At 40.5% G+C, this 22,257-nt stretch overlaps 2 protein-coding genes across 6 annotated transcripts in view; both read left to right on the forward strand.

Annotated features, from left to right (window-relative positions):
• snx7 (sorting nexin 7) overlaps positions 1–7,101 on the forward strand; it is a 33,400-nt gene extending 26,299 nt beyond the window's left edge. For both annotated transcript variants that reach the window (XM_060922035.1, XM_060922036.1), the window contains one exon: positions 6,194–7,101. In XM_060922035.1, coding sequence (XP_060778018.1) covers positions 6,194–6,268 — 75 coding nt within the window. In that variant the 3' untranslated portion in view covers positions 6,269–7,101. The remainder of the gene's footprint in view (positions 1–6,193) is intronic.
• A 4,145-nt stretch (positions 7,102–11,246) lies between these two features.
• LOC132886865 (uncharacterized) overlaps positions 11,247–22,257 on the forward strand; it is a 29,315-nt gene continuing 18,304 nt past the window's right edge. For 3 of the 4 annotated variants that reach the window (XR_009654734.1, XR_009654733.1, XR_009654735.1), the window contains exons 1-4: positions 11,247–11,541; positions 14,300–14,364; positions 16,551–17,389; positions 21,347–21,584. Coding sequence is in view for 1 of the 4 variants with exons in the window: in XM_060922037.1 (XP_060778020.1) it covers positions 11,501–11,541; positions 14,300–14,364; positions 16,551–17,389; positions 21,347–21,511 (1,110 nt within the window). In the remaining 3 variants the exon portion in view is untranslated. Of the gene's footprint in view, positions 11,542–14,299; positions 14,365–16,550; positions 17,390–21,346; positions 22,206–22,257 lie in introns of those variants that run through there. The other variant, XM_060922037.1, reaches the window with a different exon arrangement.

Below are 22,257 nucleotides of genomic sequence, written 5' to 3' on the forward strand. Positions count from 1 at the left end.
CTCATGGCAGTCCGTTCTGGAGGGAAACATTTGGGAACTTTTTGTAAACAAGTCTGTGATCTATTCTCACTCTCGTGGTCTCTGTAGCCCTTTGAGGCCACCCTGTGCTTTCATAGACTTATAGGAGGTGGGTAATGATAGTGTGATTATCACATGTTCTTTGTGGGCATGTTCCAGCCATGAGCAACAGTACCAGATTTTTACTAACTCGAACCTTATTAATAAGGTGACCTTGTGCAGGAACACAATCTTTTGATTGGTGGCTATCAGTATGCTATAGGCTGCAACACTTGGCACAGCAAAGAAGTGTACAAATTGTGCAAGATCTTTTAAGTAAAACAGTTATCCATTATAGAGACAGTCACCACAAGTGGGAGATTAATCAATGAAGCCTGTTCGTATGGAGCACTTGCATGTGACGTCACAGCCGATCCAGATTGTGACAGACGCCATCGTGTCGGTCAAACGCCATATTCCGCCTTCTACTTCTACTTCTGCTTTTCCTTCTACCTTTTCTTCTGGAAAACCCTACTATATACAATTCTACTACAATGGCTGCGGCTACAAGCTCTCCCTACCTGTGCACGTTTATGTTTTTTGTGTGTATTTTTGCGTGTTGTTCGTCTGTACCGGACTTCAATATCCACTACAACCGTATGGACTTACTGGACATTGGTTTCCAGCAGAAAATGACGGTTTGTAGCGATTTCCATCACATGCACAACATTCCGGACGAGAAAAAAAAAAAAACATTCCGGACGAGATAGCGAGACCAGCGGGGTCTCCGTGGATTGTTATCGGAAGCAAAGCGAAGGAGGCGGTGTCGGGAGCGGAAGCAAAAGCGAGGCTGCAGAGCCGGCCTGTTGACTAAGCTCAGAAAACAGCCACTCAAATCTCCACTGCCAAGCCTCTACCTCTCCAACGCCAGGTAAACAAGACGGACGATTTGGAATTACCTTATTCTATTCTATAATCAGCTGGTCAGTGCTATACTCAATACTTAAGTGACTTACCCATCCAATGAGGATTCTTGTTTACAAGATGCCACATCTGAGTCGCTGACAAATCCTGAATTTCTGTAGAGATAACTGTCCAGAGATTTATAAGCATGCAGCGCTTCACCACTGAACAGCGAGGGAAAGTTAATGAGGTAATTATACACATCCGGATATTCCGCTGGCAGTTCAACATCCGGTCGTGAAAACTCCGTCCGGAAAGCCATAAGGGTCACAAATCTGTAGATCGTTTATTTTAGACATATATCTAGTCATCTGTTCATTAGAAAAATGAGCCGTGTAGTCTGTCGGTTGAAATTGATCCATTCTGTACACGAGTGCAGCAGTATTCAGCTGTGTCTTTGACCGACAAGATGGCGGTTGTGTACTTTCCGGTCACGTGACTGCAAGATCTCTATTGTTACTGCTATTTATTTAACTTTTCAGATCACTGTTGACTGTCTCACCCAAGGCCCTTTTTTGTTTAATATCAGATAATACAGGCCAAAATAAAGTGAGACTAGGAGGGAGAGGAACCATATGAGGCAGCTCCTCCTTAATATGTTGACACAGTTAAGAGGAATGCGATGTGTGGTGATGCAATGAAAGGCCATATCAGTTTGTGTGAATAAAATCAAAATCCCACTGAGACTTCAGAGTTGGTATGCAGGGGATGAGGGAGGCTAGTTGGAAGCATGTGGCATTCCTGAACTCTTTGAATCATTAATGTGCACAAGAATGGCCTCAATAAGCTGAGGCAAGAAGATGAAACCCTATTCGGAGAGCGGGAGATGAGGATGTGGGTACGACTGTGTCCACAACGTGCCCTTATGGAAGAAAATCTTAACCTGCCTGGGTAGTAACATGTAGGAAAGAATATGACCAGATAATAGCATAAGTACAAAAAAAAATTGAAGCAGGTGTGAGAGACTAGGAAACAGGAGGTGTGTGGAAAATTTGTAGGTGAGAAGATGAACAGAATCGGGGTAAATAACAAAAGAGAAGGAATGTGGGTTCTGTAGCAACTGATGGGAAACCAGGGAGGGGGGGAAAAAAGAGAAGGGTTTGCCATTTCATTGTTAATTATTAGTTTGTTTTGAGTTAAATTACATTTCATTATGTATACTATATAATGCAGCGTAATATTTTGGCTCTATAAACAAAATGAGAGGCACATGTAGGGTATGGTTTTGTCACATTTATGTACGTGTTAGGATATGTTTAACAAAACGCATTCCTTAGATAAATTCTTCACATCCCACTTTAAAACTGATTAGGTACCTTGATGCCAGGGACACATGTTCTTATTTATAATAAAAAATATAATTTGTATATGTGCATTGAAGATGGGTTTAGTCCTGTCTGTGGGTTGATGCTGTAATTTTTTTAAGAGTACTTTGCATTGTAGCCTGTGCAACACTGTGGGCACAGCAGCCGCACACCATAAGATGGCAAGTTCATAGGATTGCCATGGAGACGCCATAGCAACAAGGATGTTGCTCAGAGATGGGAAAGACAAAGATCCTGTCATTAAGTGTTCGACTTAATTTAGACAGTGCAGGGCATTTTTTTAAAAAGATTTTTAAACACTGCATCAGAAACATTTCTTGTGGGACAGCAGGGGTTACTTTTAGGCCCTCGGTTATTCATTGTATGAGGGCTTTATACTAGATGTTTGCTCTTTGAAATCAAGTCAGTGCTGTTTGGCCATGTTTTGCAGAGGTTTCCATCTCCTCTCTTTATGCACTCTGAACTTTAACTTCGTATGAATTCTATGTGGGCATGCAACTACATATACAGTTGTGTGCCTGATTTATTATCTCTCCGTTGCCTGTATTGTTCCCTGGTTAAATTTGTTTACCTGCACTTTCTCCTAACAGCTGGGGATGAAGCAGGTCCGAGGCCTTGGACCTCTTAATGAGTCTCTAAACTCAGCTAAGGCTTCACCCACCCCAGCTGGCAGCTTTGCATTCGATACAGATACTAGATCAGAGATTATTATACATACAGGACACTTTTTTGATTGAATAAAAACCTGTATTCTCTTCCCTTCTAGCGGGTTTTGTTCATTTGGTTTGACAGCATGCAATATTGTTAGCATATCGCTTATCCTACATGTATTACGCCACTCTACCCAATGGAGAATGAGCGTTGAATATGATTTACAATATAGCATGGTTGTCAAGACACGACGTCATGCGTCAGAGACGCAAAACTTCTGCGCTAGCAAGCGACTGCGACAATTTGTTAACAAACATGGCCTCCAGGTTTGCTTTGTTAAATACAGAAGATTTTGAGGATTTTGAAACAGAAAGATCCGCTGAACACCCGAAAGGAATGTGTATGTAATTATTATTATTATTATTATATTGACTAGCTTTTTTTTTTTTTCATGGTATATCACATATATATTCCATTCAGCTGGCATGATACTGAAGTTGCCTTCGATTCATTCAGTATCATGCTAGCTGAATGGAATATATCTGATATACCACTCAAGACCAGCCAATATTATTTAAGTATCAACATTTTCAGTCATCGCAAATGAGCTGAGACCAGTTTCACCTTTCTATACTAAGTAACTTTAAAAACGCACAATGGAATTCAACACGATATCACTTTAGATCCATGCATATATTTGAAATTTATGATATTGTATGTAATGCACACACATCTTGAAATATTGATAAAGGACATTTATTGTCAAACTCAAGAATTAATTCACAATAAAAAAATTCAAAGTGACAGTTGGTCCATGTTCGGACCGTCATGCTGGAGATTCTGGGTCTGTGTCGTCCAGGGGTCTCAGCAGCAGTGACTGAGGGTGTCAGGAATCTGTCACGGAGGTGAGCTAGCCTGATGTGCTGATCCTGAACTGGCGTCGTGACTCGAGGCTGACCGGGGCGTGGACGATCCCTGGTGCTCCCTGTCTGTCTGTAACGCTGACTCAAACGGGAAATGGTCGAATGATGAACACCGAAGTGCCGGGCGACCTCTGTCTGTGTACTTCCGGCACGCAACATCCCGATGGCCTGTTCTCATTGATTTTGGCTTAGGCGTGGCATCTTCAATAATGACAATTTTCCCATCATTTCCCCCGGGTATTTATAGGCAAGACTGTGTGTGTAGTGTATGCAAAATTTGTTTGAAAATTAAAGCCTGTCCATGTCATTGACTACCCGAGTCATATTGTACGTTATTGAGTACAACTCCCTTAAATTGTGATTTGAGCACAGATTTGGAACTTATTCGGGCGGAACGAAGTTATTTTTCCATTGTGATATATTTCTTAGGGGCGGCACGGTGGTGTAGTGGTTAGCGCTGTCGCCTCACAGCAAGAAGGTCCTGGGTTCGAGCCCCGGGGCCGGCGAGGGCCTTTCTGTGTTGCATGTTCTCCCTGTGTCCGCGTGGGTTTCCTCCGGGTGCTCCGGTTTCCCCCACAGTCCAAAGACATGCAGGTTAGGTTAACTGGTGACTCTAAATTGACCGTAGGTGTGAATGTGAGTGTGAATGGTTGTCTGTGTCTATGTGTCAGCCCTGTGATGACCTGGCGACTTGTCCAGGGTGTACTCCGCCTTTCGCCCGTAGTCAGCTGGGATAGGCTCCAGCTTGCCTGCGACCCTGTAGAAGGATAAAGCGGCTAGAGATAATGAGATGAGATGAGAGATATTTCTTTTCTTCTTGAGATAAACTCAGCACGAATTCAGCAAGTTTTATCAATGTGTGTTTTTAAAGTTACTTAGTGTAGATGTTTGCATGCCATTAGGGCCTAACACATGGGTGCTTTTTTTTGGGGGGGGGTTGGCACACTATTACAGACCATCTGCACAAATCTTCTTGAGTTTAGATGATGATGTGATCAAGACATTCCTTGTGATTTTCTTTCCATTTAATTTTACATCAGTGCTTCTAGACTTCACTTTCATTTCCGTCTTTTTTTTTTTCCCTCAGTCCAGCTCCTTTTTTTTTTTTTTCCCCTCCCAGTGCTTCCCATGAGATCTTAGTAAAGTTTTCTTTTTGATGTGTGCCTGTGTCACACAGCAAAGCATAATAATGTGCCGCTCCACTTGGCAGCTCATCATCTCTATCAGCTGTCAGTTTGATCATCTCCAGCCTGAGGGTGTCAGTGACCCACTGCCCAAAGTCAGTCTCAGAAGTGAGTAAAGCAGTCACTTCTTAACTCCCTCATATGTTTTTGCCCTTAAGATGGTGAATCACACTTTGACCTTAAGTTTTCTCAGTCTTTGTGTTCAGTGTACTTTTTTTTTTTTTTTTAATTTTCCCCACTTTCTCTTCACCCTCCGACTGGGAAATCATTCAGATCGGGTACTGATTGACAGCCTAAGCATGTATTCTTTTCCTGTTGCATTTCAGAAAGAGCTTTTAAAAAAAAAAAATGTTGACTTGCTCATGATGTCAGGATTGATGTGGAATGATTGAGTTAATTGAAGAGGTCCATCAGCATGCTAGCTTTGATCCTGTCCTTTCTGGCAGGTCAGGTGAACATTTATTTTCAGATATCACTCACGGGGATAAGCGCTAGGGAAAGCTTCTTATTATTCTACCTTTTAAACACACACTCTTTGCCAGTCACCCCTTGCCACTTATGTGCCATATTAATCAACCCAAACACTTTTGGTTTTCTGTATTTGTTAGAATTTATTGACCTTGAGTCTAGAGGCAGGCATAAAAGAATGGGTGTTCTATTTCCCTGATTTTTGTATGCGTCGTCAAAATAGCAAATATAACTCCACCTAATTTTGCATCTTGTTTGGCTGCTGTTTTCAATCTCTCATCTGATGTGCTTTCAAAAGGTCAGAGCTCATCTGCCTCCTTTGATACGGTGCAATCCTGATTAAGTGTTTTGACAGGCAAATGGTCGCAGTGGACATGGTTCACGGCCATTCTGAAGTAGCAGGAAAGTTTGTGGGCTGTGAGGGGAGGCGAGAGTTAGCAATGTTGGAAAGACATTAATCTTGAGCCTGGGATGTGACACACACGTGACACAGAGGGCTGCAGCCGGCCACAGCCTGGGAATGAAATCAGGTGCTAAATTGGAAGTCGCCGTATGTCAGCCCTTATGACAGCCTTCAAATAGCTTCTTATTACTCTGCAGTTGAAGGACTACCCAGACAAAAAGTGACACAGGTGCACAGGCTCGATGTTAATGCCATTATGAAATGTGTGTTCTGTTGCAGTGCCTGGCAGTGTGGGAGTCGTTCCTGCTGTCTCAGAGACAAGAGGCCAGGGAAGTGGGCAGAGATGACTCCTAATCCCTCAGAAGCTTTTATCTAAATGGTGAAGACCAAAGACAAGTTTTTACCTTGCAATCCAAGTGCATGAATTGTATAGCAAAATACCACTGCCACAGATGTCTCGGTATAAACATAACTGTGCCTTATCGTCAGACAAACCAAGGATACAGATATGTCGTTAATCCATTATTTCCTACAACAGGTAACAAGTTTTTCTCTGCAGTTCACAGATCTTGAGAGGATGAGTATTTTGCTCGAAATTGTTCTTTACCTTATTAATATCCTTGTGAAAAACCTAAAGTAAGAGATAATAAATGTCGTAAAATTAAATTCAGGAGGAATGGTTTGTGGCTTTATTATATTTAGATGCCATTAGTCTCCGAATTTAGTTCTATAATTATTTGGTACATTTTGCTAATGTCCAAATCATTGTCTAGGCTGCTTTGAAGTCTTTTCTCACTTGCTCACAAGCCAATGAGAAATTCAACTGTATAGGCCAAAATATTCAAACCAGGTGTCTTTTATATAATGGCATCCCCTTACACTATGGATTGTTAAAAATATATTTTAAAATCACTAGGTTAAATCATACAAGTTCTTATTCATCTTTTTTTTTTGTTTGTTTACAACATGCTCATGTTTTACAACCAAGAAGTCATCTGAAATGCTTTTATATAAATGAATGTGTAATTTATTTACAATTACTTTATATACTATGCATCAGTTATCATGCGCGCGCACGCACATTTGCATTTTGTGTAAATTGTGACATAAGGCATGTTTAATTTTAGGTCCTTGGTGGTGAACTGTAATTGAGGAAACTTTTTTAATACAGCTGAATATGACCTTTTTGCCTTTTGTTTTCTTTGTCATCAGATTTTTCCTCCAATTTTGAATGAACAGGCCTCAGAGCTCTGTGATCCTAAAGTAGGTTACCCGCTTGGCCTAATCACGTTAAACAATGAACTGCTCTCTTCAGATAACACTGTGCTCTAAAATTATTGCCTTGATCAGTGATTTAAATTGTGCATGTATAGGAGAGAATATGCACCTCTCTCTGTCTCGGTTGAAAAGCAAGCAGGATTATGCCACATGCTGTCTGCACACTTATTAATTTAATAATTAGTTTCATGGAATATTAATGGAACATTTAATAAGCTGTCATTGTATATGGTTGTACACTCCCCAGAAGCCTGTATTTTATTTATTTATCCCCCCCCCCCCCCCCCCCCCCCCAGTGAACTGACAATGTTCTGTCACTACAATTCATGCACTTGAATAAGTGAACGTCCTCTCCTGCAGTGGTTTCCAAACCAGACACATGTTTTGCTCCATGTCTGTGCTGTGTGAGGTGGAATTGAGCAAAAACATGGACCGTCTCTGAGGGCTGCTTTGAAAACTACTGTTCCATAGAACTACAATATGAGGACAAAACCATTTTGCTCCTCCTCATCGTCCATACAAATACATAACATTATTGTGTTAGAACCAGTGCAAGACCAACCATCCAAAACTCCACCACTGACTGAGTCAAATTTACATTCGTATGCTATGTCTAGCATTAGACATTGTGTGTTTTCATTAACTGTTGCCTCACTGGGAGACTTTATCTCCATGCCGAGTTTCCCAACAGCATCAGAGCACAAAGATCATTGTTAGTTGGTAGAGTGAGCAGCACGATAAATGCTCTCTCCTAGTTAAGATGCTCTTAGCATTAAGAGGCTTTTGGGAAACCCACTGCTGATTGGGGAAATATAGTGGTGTAGTGGTTAGCACTGTCACCTCCCAGCAAGAAGGTTCTAGGTTCAAGCCCAGCAACTGACGAGGGTCTTTCTGTGTGGAGTTTGTATGTTCTCCCCATGTCTGCCTGGGTTTCCTCTGGGTGCTCCAGTTTTCCCCCACAGTCCAAAGACATGCAGTTAGGTTAACATGGGGCAGCCATGGCCTGACGGTTGGGCTGAAGTGCCCTTGGGCAAGGCACCTAACCCCCAACTGCTCCCCGGGCGCCGTAGCATAGCTGCCCACTGCCCTGTGTGTGTGTGCATGCGTGTGCTCATGGCTTCAGATGGGTTAAAAACGGAGGTAAAATTTCACTGTGTACTTAAAGGAACAGTCCACCGTACTTCCATAATGGAATATGCTCTTATCTGAATTGAGACGAGCTGCTCCGTACCTCTCCGAGCTTTGCGCGACCTCCCAGTCAGTCAGACGCAGTCAGACGCGCTGTCACTCCTGTTAGCAATGTAGCTAGGCTCAGTATGGCCAGTGGTATTTTTTGGGGCTGTAGTTAGATGCGACCAAACTCTTCCGCGTTTTTCCTGTTTACATAGGTTTATATGACCAGTGACATGAAACAAGTTCAGTTACACAAATTGAAACATGGTGATTTTCTATGCTATGGAAAGTCCGCACTATAATGACAGGCGTACTAACACCTTCTGCGCGCTTCGGCAGCGCATTGATATCTGAGCTCCGTATCAATGCGCTGCCGAAGCGCGCAGAAGGTGTTAGTACGCCCGTCATTATAGTGCGGACTTTCCATAGCATAGAAAATCGCTACGTTTCAATTTGTGTAACTGAACTTGTTTCATATCACTGGTCATATAAACCTATGTAAACAGGAAAAACGCGGAAGAGTTTGGTCGCATCTAACTACAGCCCCAAAAAATACCATTGGCCATACTGAGCCTAGCTACATTGCTAACAGGAGTGACAGCACGTCTGACTGCGTCTGACTGACTGGGAGGTCGCGCAAAGCTCGGAGAGGTACGGAGCAGCTCGTCTCAATTCAGATAAGAGCATATTTCATTATGGAAGTACGGTGGACTGTTCCTTTAAGACTGTACTTGAGTGTATGTGTGACAAATAAAGGCCTCTTGGCTTGACGACTTATGAGAACCAATGCAAGACCAACCATCCAAAGCTCCACCACTGACTGAATTGTAATCAAGGCATTCAAATTTACACTGGTATGCTATGTCTAGTATCAGATGTTGCGTGTTTTCATTAACTGTTCCCTCACTGGGAGACTTTATCTCAGATTGAGGAAATGGATTCATCACCATGAAACTAGAGCTTGTGAGACACTATGAGATGAAATATCAGTTGGGCTAATACAGAAGAAAATCAGATAAAGATGGCACAGGATAACAGGAACAGGGTTTTAAATAACTTTTTAATGAAACCAATGTATGAAACATTATTTATTGTTTGTGCTGAGAATGAAAAATGATAATACATGGTTTTCCACCTTTTATATGATAAATATATAGCCATGAGCTTCAAAGGAATAAGTGCTGGCTTTGGGGCTGTGTATGTAGTTTAAATTTGTAGATCAAGATAAACATTTATCCAGTACAAAACTTCCAAAAAAAAAAAAGGAGGAATTGCTTTGATGCAAACTAATTCTGTTCCTACACAAGTACATTCTTTAAATGTTGCTTTTGAATAATCCTTCCTCACACTATTGTGTTTAAGTTCAGAAAAGGATTTTAGACCTAGAACCTTTTTTTTGCTTCAAAGTGACCTGAACAACTCTTTCATTCTACTGTTGAGAAATAATTACAGTTCTGCGTAACACTGTGCTTAATATCCATTAAATAAAAGTTTACTAGAAAGTGCATTACATGAATTAAATGAGTGAGGCATTTTTCATTCAATCCTACTTTTGGTTAAATACAGTATTTTGCAAATCCACATGGACATAGTGACTAACATTTCGTTGACTCATACTGTGGAAAAAGTCACAGGAAAGAAAAAAACAATGGAGAGTTCATTCGTATGCTGTCATTAACACCAACTGCTTCTTGGCTGAAGAACTGGTTGCTTACTTCTGAAGAGGTGTCAAGTGAAATACACATTTCAGGTAAAAGCTGTTACTCTCACAATCCAAACCCCAAACATGATTTAATTATGATGCTGTTAACTTGACTATGATCTGTCTCTGAATTGTTTCGTGAGTTTATAACCAGCTATACCAACAAGATCAACTGTCAGCTACTGCTCACTTATGTATCCCCCGCTCTCGCTTATATCAGAATGCAAGCAATCAAAGGAATAGGACACTTATTATGAATGTTGACTTCTTCAACAAATAATTAACCCTGAAACAAGTGAGTAAAGAGCCGTGTTCTCCCCAGGGATTTCAAATAGCATCCTGCTAAACTGTCATTTTTGAAATAGCATTTTGCATCTTGAAATAGCGTCAAAATTCACTCTGTTTTGTAAATGCATTCAGTCGGTAAACAGGAAGTCGATGTGCGACAGACCTGAAAACGGTATACACGGTATAGAACCCCAAGCTGAAGCTCTGTACCAAATATCAAGCAGGTGTGATTTGTAGTTGCTGAGAAAAGTGTTATGAAAATTGTGTAAATCCACACTATATATGTTTTGTAAATACATTGTCGGTAAACAGGAAGTCAACATGTGATAGATCTGAAAACGGTATAGAACCCCAAGCTGAAGTTTGGTACCAAGTGACTATGATTTGTGGTTGCTGAGAAAAAGGGGGTTTCGGCTGGACGGACAGAGGTAAACCCGAGTTGGTACCCACCCCTCCTTCAAAGCAGGGTTATACGGTAATAAAAATAGATGTATGTGAATATTGGGTCTCATTTATCAAGTGAGATCCAAGCAAATGTATTTGTAAATTGTTTGTTTGGATGAACATTTACATAAGAAATATCTGATTAGTTCAGGGGGAATAAACATCCTACAAGAGCTCCTGAGTTTGTGTAAATTTCCATATAAAGAGACTCGTTAATGTGAACCTTGATTGATGCGCTGCAATTGCAGTTACTGTATTTTTCATAAATGGACTGCATTGAAAAGTTGCAATTATATTAAATTATGTAAAGAAAATCAGCCAAGTGGTTTTGTAAATATGGCACATTTTGTTTGAAATTGCTTTGGAGGAAACAAAAACATTGACGCACAACTTTTTATTAAAAGATTTAAAGCGTGTAAAGAGAGGCTGACACATTGCAGGTATAGTTTAAAGCTTTGAGTGACTCAGACATGAGAGCTTTAAACTACAGCATAAAAACACACCTTTGTAGTTTCTATTTACAAGCAGAACCTGTTTCCCAGACCTACGGCTGTTCTCCCCACCTTATTCGTCTAATGAAGTGTTACCAAGTACCTTCTTACTGTTGTATGTCTCCGTATCCTGTGGGAATGGAACTCCGTGCACACTCGTGTCAAGTCCTCCACGTATTATAAAGCCTCCGTGTGGGACTAAAATCAAACATGGTTTCTGTTTCTGCTGAAAATAAATCAAGGACGAAAAGGTACGTTGCTTGTTGTTATATGTTTGATTATCAGTATGCTTTTACATAGATGCATACAATCCAATTGAGCTACTGTATTGCTTCTAGTTTCACATCCACATGTCCATCTCTTACTTTGTTTTTGAACCCTTTTTTTTTTTTTTTTTAACCTCTCAGGCTGCAAACACAGCTGAGCTTGAAATAACACCACTGGTTTAGTAGTCGTATAGAAGTTATATATACAGTAAGTAGTTGTGTATATAAAATTGCATATTTAATTCCTTCATTGAACTGTAAAGCCGTGTTGACTTGCAGCTCAGCTTATAAGCAGGAGTAAGAAGAACAAGGCTCAGGCAGGCCGCAGGCTGATCTTTGACCCGAGAAGATGAGGGCTAATGTACAGGTCTCATCATGTAGCAGAATTTCTGTTTTCTCCTCTCTGAGCTCTCACGTGCTCTGAAAAGCTGTCCACAAGTTCAGTGATTGTGTCTGCTTTCATTTTCTCTCAGAGATTCCTACCTCAAAGCTATCAGAGAATAAAGGACTACAAAAAGCCCACTGGGGCAAGCCATGATGACAGAATTTCAGTAATACCAGAACCAAAAGTAGAGCTGAAAGGGAAAAATCAAAATGCTTAAGGCCAGGCTTGTTACTGTGCTTGTCTTAAATAAAATCATTTTAATTCTGCGACATGTGAATGTGGAATCATGCAGAGGAACAGTCTGATTATTGGAAATAGGACATTTTTCACTGGAATGATTACAGCCATTTCAGGACTCTGCGGACACGGGCTGCAGAGTGAGAGGTTTTATGAGCCGTACATCAACGTTTGGATCACTTCACAGCTTACTACCAAGGTTAATGGTCTATAATGCCACTGTATAGTTAGTGCCATTCTTTTCGTGGCTGTTACCAAAACAACTCTATCCATCAGACACTGGGAACCCAACTAATGCAATGAAGTTGGTGAAGACTTTTTTTTTTTTCCTCAAAGATGGCACAATATTTCTGTTTGTATTTCCTCGTAATGAGCAAAACACACACACCTTATTAATAAAATCATATTTTACTCACTTTAAAAGTGAGTAATATGCACCTAATGAATCTTGGAAAAGATTTAAAAAAAAAAAAGTCTTGTAGCATTTTTACTATACACAGGGATGAGAGTTTTCCGCTTTTCGGCGGATTTCCGCTTTTTCTGAGCGAAAATCGATATTATGCCAAATCCGTTGAGATGTTTTTTTTTCATTGAGGGGGGTTGGGGTATGTTCCTTCGTGATACTCAAGCGTACGACGATGTTACATGTTTACATTTTCACCATCTTTAGTCTCACTAAGTCTCGCGGTAGAATACGTGTTTTCTACAATGTAATTGGCCAAAACATCGCTGGCGAGAGCATGATAGCCAATCATAACAGTTCTTACAAGAGTGTGGGAGAGAACAAAAGCCAATCATAACAGTTCTTACAAAAGTACCCACATCGTTCTATTTTATCGAAACTTGCACATGTTCATCGTCGCTGCGCTTCAAAAATACGTTTCTCTTTCGTATCGGCTTTTTTACTCAAAATCTCATCTCATTATCTGTAGCTGCTTTATCCTGTTCTACAGGGTCGCAGGCAAGCTGGAGCCTATCCCAGCTGACTACGGGCGAAAGGCGGGGTACACCCTGGACAAGTCGCCAGGTCATCACAGGGCTGACACATAGACACAGACAACCATTCACACTCGCATTCACACCTACGCTCAATTTAGAGTCACCAGTTAACCTAACCTGCATGTCTTTGGACTGTGGGGGAAACCGGAGCACCCGGAGGAAACCCACGCGGACACGGGGAGAACATGCAAACTCCGCACAGAAAGGCCCTCGCCAGCCACGGGGCTCGAACCCGGACCTTCTTGCTGTGAGGCAACAGCACTAACCACTACACCACCATGCCGCCTTTTACTTAAAATGCCGAATACAATTGACAAGCGAGATGAAGCGAAGGTACGTGAAATCGATGCTGGTATAAAAAACAGAGAGAGGACTGACAAGCTATTGTCTTTGGCCAAAAGGCTTAAGAAGTCGTCGAAATGATTAAATGAAAATGAGAAGTGACTGTGAACTATAAATAATTGTATAAAGTGTACATAGACATTATCCCATAAACTTAGCATTCGTTTGATTTAATACATTGAACATGTATATGATGGTCAGTAAATCTGAATTAATGCTGACAGTTTTGAAAACTTAAATATTTCAAAAGACTTTTTGAAATCATATGCAACTAATGAGGACATAGGGTGACTGACCTTTTCTCCCTAAGAAATTTTATTTAATATATGAGCATTTTGATAATTAATAAAACTTAAGTTTAATGTGAATTTAGTTTATCATTTTTGTTGATCATAAATTATAACCATACCCTTGAATGTAGAATGTGATTTTATTTTGAATTCAAACAATACTCCTATTGATTTGAAACATATTTTCATGTAAATATATAAAAAAGACAACAGATTTTTTATCTACTACAGCTCAGATTGCAGGAAAAGTGGTTTGTAAGGCCTTATTTTTCAAAATTTTCCTGGGGGGGTATCCCTCCCAGACCCCCGGCTTCGGGCACCATCTTGTTTTCTGCTTTTTTGGTGACCACCCACTCTCATCCCTGTATACAGGATATTACCTTAGTCTATTTGTTTTTCATATAGCGCTATCAAAAGGCTTTTAGCACACTAATGAATGCATTCAGAACACGTCTTTCTCTTTACACATTTGCTGTTGATGTGTCAACAGGAAAGATGAAGACCGAGAGCTGTACAGAGGCTGGGAGAGCACTGGTGCACACAATGGACCGAATGGTAAGCAATCAAACCCGTTCAGTCAGGCCAATTCAGCACGTAAAGGTAAATGTGCTAAAAGCAAAGTACCACAAAATAATGAGCATCAACCAATGGAAATGGGGGGGAACCCAATAAATCATTGTGCTCAGAAGTAAACGGCCCTACTGCCTGCTCAAAGTCATAGTGATATTTCTTCCGTTCTTTCCTTAAATATGATTTTGTTCATGCAGTAAGACAGGACATACAGTCAGATCCTGAATTACAGTCAGATCCTGAATTACAGGCACTTTTGGTAAATATGTGTTAAATAAATGTTACGATATAAAATGTCTAAATATTTCTAGTTAGCTTAATCTCACTGAAAATATAGTGCCTTGCCTTAGTATTCACTCCCTTGAACGATTCCATATTTTGTAGCGTTACAACTTGGCAATAAAATGGACCTAATTGTTCAGGAAACTAGGACATCATGAATCTACGTAAAATAAATAATATTGAAGTGGGGGGAAAACAATACAATTTACAAATGAAAAAATGTGCGTGATTGCATCTGTTTTCACCCCAGCTACTATGAAACTAAATTAGTTCTGGTGCAACGAGTTGTCGTCAGTCACATAAATCGTTCAGTGGATTACATGTGTAATTACAATGTCACATGATCTCTGCATAGCTGGCCCCATTTCTGGAAGGCTCCAAAATTTGTTAGACATTATACCTCAGCAAACAGCACCATGGAGACAAAGAGCCATCAAACAAGTCCAGAACAAAGTTTTGGAAAAGTAGCAATAAGGGTTTTTCTATAAATAAATAAATAAATAAAAATTTGAACATCTCTATTAAATCCATTATTAAACTAAGGAGGGGATAGGGCACAACTCTGACTAGAGGAGGCCATTCATTAAATGGCCATAAAATGTGGGTATTAGCCATAGAACCCGCCAAGAGGCAAAGGGTAACGCTCAGCTTGATGCTCCCACCACCATGCTTCAGAGTGCCGAGAAATGGCGGGTTTCTACCAAATGCAGAGCTTTGTGCCAAGGCCGTAATGTTTAATCTGGGTCTCACCAGTAATTTAAATACAAATGTACTCGCGGTAATTTCATATCAAATGTCTAGAATTTTGTTTTCAGTGTTCCTTCAAAAATGCCACCCAGAAAGGTTTATGACACCATTACTACTAAAGGTAGCCATGTCTCAGATTTTATTTTTCCCACTTTTGTCTAAGATCTGGTGTATTTCCAGTATCCTTTAAATGAGAGGTAGGAAGCATCACAACTGGTTTCTCCTGTTGCCAGTTAAAAAATAAGGGCATTGTTTGGCCCAGTTTTTACTGATTTTGTCAGTGGTCTAATCACGGTGTTCCTTCATTTGCTGCCATGCTGAATTACATGAATTCTGGTACCAAGAATCATCGATTATATGAGATTCACAGAGGTGTGTGGCTGATTCCCAACATGACTTGAAATGAGTGTGCAGTGAGGATTAATTTTGACCAAAGAAGCCTCCATTGCCCTCAAGAAAATTTGTTTTTTCCCCTCAAATGTTTAAATCCCAGGCTTGTTTCTTTCTCATTCTCAGCAAGCTTGAGAATGTCAGTCACATGCATGACAAGACGTACAGCATACTTGCATAAGTCTGAATTATTTTTAAGCAGAATTTTACCCCATCTACCTGTAGCTCAGTGGCATTTGGGAGTAATGAGTGATGTCCATTGCGGAAGAGAGCCAGAGAGTAAGTCATCTATCAGAGCCGGTCTACAGCAGCTTTAGCTCCTGACGTTTATAGTGGGAGCCTATGATTAATCATCAGCTTAACAAGGCCGGGGACACTCAGCGTCCCTAATGTAGTTGCTTGAACACACTCGCACCATACACAAACAAGCTAGCCACAAGGGAGAAAGAGAGGGTAGCATAAAAAATGTTAAAATTTATTTTCCCCAAAACAGATTTATTTTTCTTTTAAAACTAGATACAAAGGAGCAGTGTGGCTGATTAGGATGAGTTTAGGGAGACGGCAAAACTTAATTGTTGCCAAAAAGCATCACTGCCTCCTCTCTCATCACACAGTTATTCACTGAATGCCTTAAATGTTAATATTCAGGCTTGGTATTCAATTCAGGTGTAGACCTACCCACTGAGGCTGCACAAATGATCTAAGTAATTCCTTTTGCTCTCAGTTAACATAAGCACATTCTCTCATTCCAGATGATAATGCATTTCATGTCTGGCAGAAATCTAAACGGCAAGAGAAATGCAGATATTTGGATGAAAGGAACATTGTGTTATCACCTCATTTAACAGTTAAGTGCTGGTTCTCTGGCTTGGAGGGGAATGATGTGGCAGAAAAATCATGCCCAAAATGTGACACATCTCAAGATAATGCTCCCTCTAATAAATCTCCTGTGGCTCTCCCAGCAAGGCCCAGTGATGTGAGCCAAAGCACTTCAGACATGGAATGTTTCCCAATAAACTCCATGTCTACTCACTCAATGACCCATAAACAAAATATCATTTATAGCCCCAGTCCAAGCATCCTGGAGCTAAAACAGAGCCAGCCGTTAGTACGATGGGCTCCTGCCACTCGTGAGCAGACATCTGAGGAATTGTTGCCCTGGCGATGTAAAGACTTTGCCCCAATGAACCGTGAAGCAAAACCTGCTGAACCTTTGCATCCCTGCAAATGGCCAGCTGCCCAGAGACTGGAATGGTGCCACGAGAGCCTAGCCAGACTGGCACATCTGGGGGTGCAGTCACCCAAAAATGCACTACCTGCTGACAGACGCAGGCCAGTGATCCAGAGGCCAATTTTGGGTCATAAAGGAGTACAGGTGCATAGCCAACATGGGGAGAAAAGCTTCTGCTGGACATCATCCAAAGGCTTGTTCAATGAAGATGGCACAAAGCCAGCTACAATAGTAGACCCATGTAACCAAGCCCTGTATAACCGTTTGTGGAGTGCAGTGCAAGCAGAAGGATGTGCCAAGGAACTGGAGCAACAAGACGGTGGCTATAAGTTTCACGTGAACAATATGAGCTGGTTGTCGGTAAGTAGTTACTTTCTCTCTCTATCTTCTATCGCACCAAAGAATGGCATAGCTCCTTTATAATCTTGCCATTGTATTCGTTAGATGTTTTGCTTTTGTTCAATGATGAGCATCAGTTCAAAAAAACATGCCGCCTTAGTGAGTGTGTTGAACATTGGGTTTGTAGTAGGGGTCAGCAGGGTGCGATTTGTCAAAAAACCAGAAGGGGGGATGTTTTTTTTTTGTTTTGTTTTTTTAATCATGAAACGTCACAAAATTAAGGTAACAATAGGCTAACAGCTCAATAACATCCGATGATATCAAATGAATAACACTAAATGAAAACGAACACTAAACCAGAGATAGTAAATTCATCTTCCTATCTCTCTAAATACATGAACACTAACACAACAAAGTTCGCATTGCTTGTCGCGTTGCTGTGATGTTTCTCTCCCTCCGGATTAAATGGACAGTGACTCGAAAATCACTAAAATACATGAATACTAAATGAACAGTTTGCTCTGATGGTGCAGTTCACATTGTGCGCAGCTTTCCGATTTAAACTTTTTTTTTCTCATCCTTATACTTCCTGTTTCATGGACTGTAACGGATTTGCTTATTTAGTCATTTTAATACAGAATTTACTTTGAAATTATAATCAGACACTCCAACGCCCCCCCTAAAAAAAAAAAAAAATCGGCCATGAAAAAGGCGGCATCCGCCAAAAGGCGCGCTGTTTGCATCCCTGCATAGAACGCAAAGATATTGTTATTATCTACAATGTATCTATTTGCTGGGGACGTTCGTGAACATCAAAGCTGCCACTTCGGGTCATTTTGAAAGTGAGTGCAATGTAGACCATAGAAAACTGTGTCACAACATGCCTGTCATGTCAACTTTTTTTTTTTTTTTGGTTTGTTTGTTTTATTGACGGGGTTGTCCCCGAGGATTTTTTTTCAGCAGAGATAAAAACCAGAGGGGGGGATGATCCCCACCATCCCCCCCAGCAAATCGCACCCAGGGGGTCAGCAATATGGCGAATTATATCACAAATATAGAGGTCAATCACCATCCTGTATGCATCACAGTATTTAGATGTGCTCACAAACTGCCAGCAAAATAGTAACAAAAAAAAAGATCTGAAAACCTCTGACCTTACAACCCTAAAAATAAATCAACAAGGAGATATAATAAGCATTTAACTGATCTTAACATGCAGTTGGTTACTTGTAAATGTGAGTAACAATGCAGTCAGTCACTGTTAAAAATGTGCTGAACATAACCCATAATACTCCCAGAAAAATGTATTGTGTCACTTATTGTGATTTATGAATAGATACAGGTATTGGGTACAGACAATTTTTAAAGCCTTTCGTTCAGAAGACAATTTTTAGAATGAACTATTTTATAGACTAAATCATTTCAATGAGCCATGTGTCCTTTCTTATTCATGATTTTTATTTTTTACTCTTCTGAATATTTGGTTAATTAACAATTTGCACCAATGGCAACTGTGTGTGTCATAGTAGGAAACAATGGCATTGTTGCAAAGTGCAAATCAGGATAAGAACGCGCACACATGCTTCAGATTCCGTTTCTAGAGATTGAGATTGTATGTGTGTAGTTTCAAGAAGACAATAGCCCTTGTTATATAGTTACATAGAAACGAGTACAGTATACAGTATATTTAACTGCGTGGAATGACGTATGAACAAATCCGCACCTGATTCATTTTAGGGAAGCTGAGTTGGAGGTACTTTTGTCTGAGGTTGCTGGAAATAAAGACGTCTGGAAGTGTGCCTGTTTTATAATAAGACTGTTAAGGTATAATAAATATACTTCAGACCATAATTTGGTAGAAATCTGAATCATTTTCCAACCTCAGCTGGTCATTATGGAAAGTCTATTAACAGCTAATTAATTTTAGAGCTTGAATAGGTCAGCTATTTTGTATTTGTTTGTTAGTTAATTAATAGATGAATTAAAGCTTCATTTATAAATGTACATAAGTCAGTCAGGTTTCCTTCCCGAACAAACAAGTCCTTAATTCATATCAACAAAAAGCTGACAAATTTAATTGAGCACTGAAATGACTTCCAAAATTAAAAAAAAAAAAAAGATTGTCAGGCATGTGTTGATTATTAAAAAATAACCTTAAAAAATGGGTGGTTTGAGCATCTTTAAATAGTGGCTCATTAAAATGTCTCTTGTGCCTAAATGTACCTGCAGGACCAGTTGATAATCTTCCATGTCTGTACCTGTGCAAGTTCTGTAAATTAGCAAATTCACGTTCGACACTAACTGCCTACGTTTTAGTATGAAGTTCTCATGCATACAATTGTGATTTATTTTTATCCTTCTTATTCATACTACTATAATTACTTAGCCTGGGCCCACCCATCCTAAGCGTGACGCAACATGAGGGCTTGTTGCGAGCTTAGTCTGGCCAGGCAAGCTATCTACAGCTCTTCCAAGCTCCTGAAAAATTGGGAACCAATCAACTTTGAGCATCTCCAATGGCCCTGGGTAGAGGCGTGTTCAAGGCAGTGACGTAGTAGAACTGCGACCGGAAGCCATAGATTGTTTACAGAATCTATGCCGGAAGCGCTTCATTCACTAGAAACATTACGAACATGGAGCAAGTTCTCATTGAAAACGGAGCAAAGAGCAGCCCTGGAGGTATTTATTGAAAGGAAGGACGTTTTCGCCTTGCTCCCGACCGGCTTCGGTAAGAGTTTAATCTAGCAGTTAGCCCCGTCGCGTCACATACATCAGAGGAAAGAGTGATGTGATTGGTTTAAGCTTCGTCACAGCCTTTTCTGGCTTCGACCAGTAGCAAACTGAGGCATTTCAGGGAGGCGGGTCAACCACGGGCTCTGGGAAACGGTTGGGCTTAATATCTTGGCCAGACCAATAGCTCGTAGAGCTTTGCAGTCGCGTTAGCCAGACTAATAATTACTATAACCTAAATGCTGTATTTATTGATGATATTGAGGATTACTTAACTGCGATCTAGGTTGCATTTTGAGATTAAAAAGCTTATACTTAAATTTACACGCACTCCAACCAGCCATGAATTTGACTGTACAGAGCATACAGACTCAAGATCCATCCAGCCATTATCTGCAGCTGCTTATCCTGTGCAGAGTCGTGGGAAAGCTGGAGCCTATCCCAGCTGACTACGGGCGAAAGGCGGGGTACACCCTGGACAAGTCGCCAGGTCATCACAGGGCTGACACATAGACACAGACAACCATTCACACTCACAGAGTCACCAGTTAACCTAACCTGCATGTCTTTCGGGGAAACCGGAGCACCCAGAGGAAACCCACACAGACACGGGGAGAACATGCAAACTCCACACAAAGGCCCTCGTCAGCCACGGGGCTCGAACCCAGAACTTTCATGCCGTGAGGCGACAGTACTAACCAGTACACCACCGTGTCGCCCCAGACCCAAAATGAATTTAGGAAATGAGGAAACTGTCAGTGGAATGTGTGTACGCTTGTTTTATGATCTGATTTGATCATATACCACTTGAATAAGAGCCAATATAAATGGCCTAAATTATATTACGTTTAACAAAAATCAAAAGCAATACCACCAGCTGTTGCACATCTGTATAACTACAACATAACTAAAGGAGCCATGAGCTCTTCCCTGTACATCATGCTACGTACGTACACTTCCAACCTTGCGTTATAGTTTGACAGTGATCCATTGCAAAGGTTGTTTACTCAGAGACGTGGCTGGCAGGCAACAGCTTCAGATCTTCAGCGGGAGGGGTATGTGGTTACTGTGATGGAGTAGGAGGAAATCTCACTGTTCTGTCTGAAAATAACAGAAGAGAAATGAGTACATGCGGAACGGAAACATTGTGATGAAGGGCGAGAGATGAGCAAGAGGTTACTGTTATAGAATGACTGACAGATATAAATGTGATGCTGCTGATGCACTTCGTCTGTGTTTGTATCTCAGGACATGCTGTGTCCATCAGGATGCCATGGGAACAGCACGTCCTCCTCCATTTCACATGAGATCACTTTATTCCACATTCTCCAAGCACTACAGAGCAAACCAGTAAATTTCCCACAGGTCAGAGGACAGAGACGCCTCAAGACACTTCCGAGTCTGAATGTCTGAAGCCATCATGAGAAGAATGTAATATTTTTCTACACTCACAGCAAGTCACTCTGGCAAACAGCAGCCAAGCAAGGTCAGAATATATTTTATTCAAAGACATTTCCTCTACAGTGTAAAAGGTCACGATTTGATGAGACGCAATATTTTTAATGAAGCTGTGAGCTGGACCTATTAAAATTCAAAAGATGCCGACCTGCAACATTAAAAAAAAAAATACCAACAGCTACACAAGTGGGAATGTCACAGGTGAACAGCGATAGATGTTAGTAATTAAAAAAGTTCAGCAGGTTGTAAGATTGCACTTTTACAACCAAAGATTGTGTACAAACTCTTAAAGAAATAGAAAATAGGAGTTGTGAATATAATATGCAAAATAGAAATGTTATTAACAAATCAGTATTTAAAATGAGAAATTAATTCCAGCCACTGGAACAGTAATTCAACAAGTTATACCACACATTCTCCAGAATTTTTCTTTTAAATTGAAGATGAAGCACACATGGTACAATATATACTTTGCTATTTTACAAGACACAGAACACACACTGTACAAACTTGAGAAAATAAACAGTAAGAAAATTTGACAAACTATACTGTATGTGCATTTCCACTCATGTCTTATTTATTGATTGTACTATAATACTGTTTACAAGCACTGCAGTAACTTTTAGTCCACATTCATTAGATTAACAGATCCTGATCATCACTATAAGTGCTTATGAAAATAGTAGCGTAATGGATATTTT

Source organism: Neoarius graeffei, chromosome 5, assembly GCF_027579695.1.
Source record: "Neoarius graeffei isolate fNeoGra1 chromosome 5, fNeoGra1.pri, whole genome shotgun sequence".
NCBI classification, from domain to species: domain Eukaryota; kingdom Metazoa; phylum Chordata; class Actinopteri; order Siluriformes; family Ariidae; genus Neoarius; species Neoarius graeffei.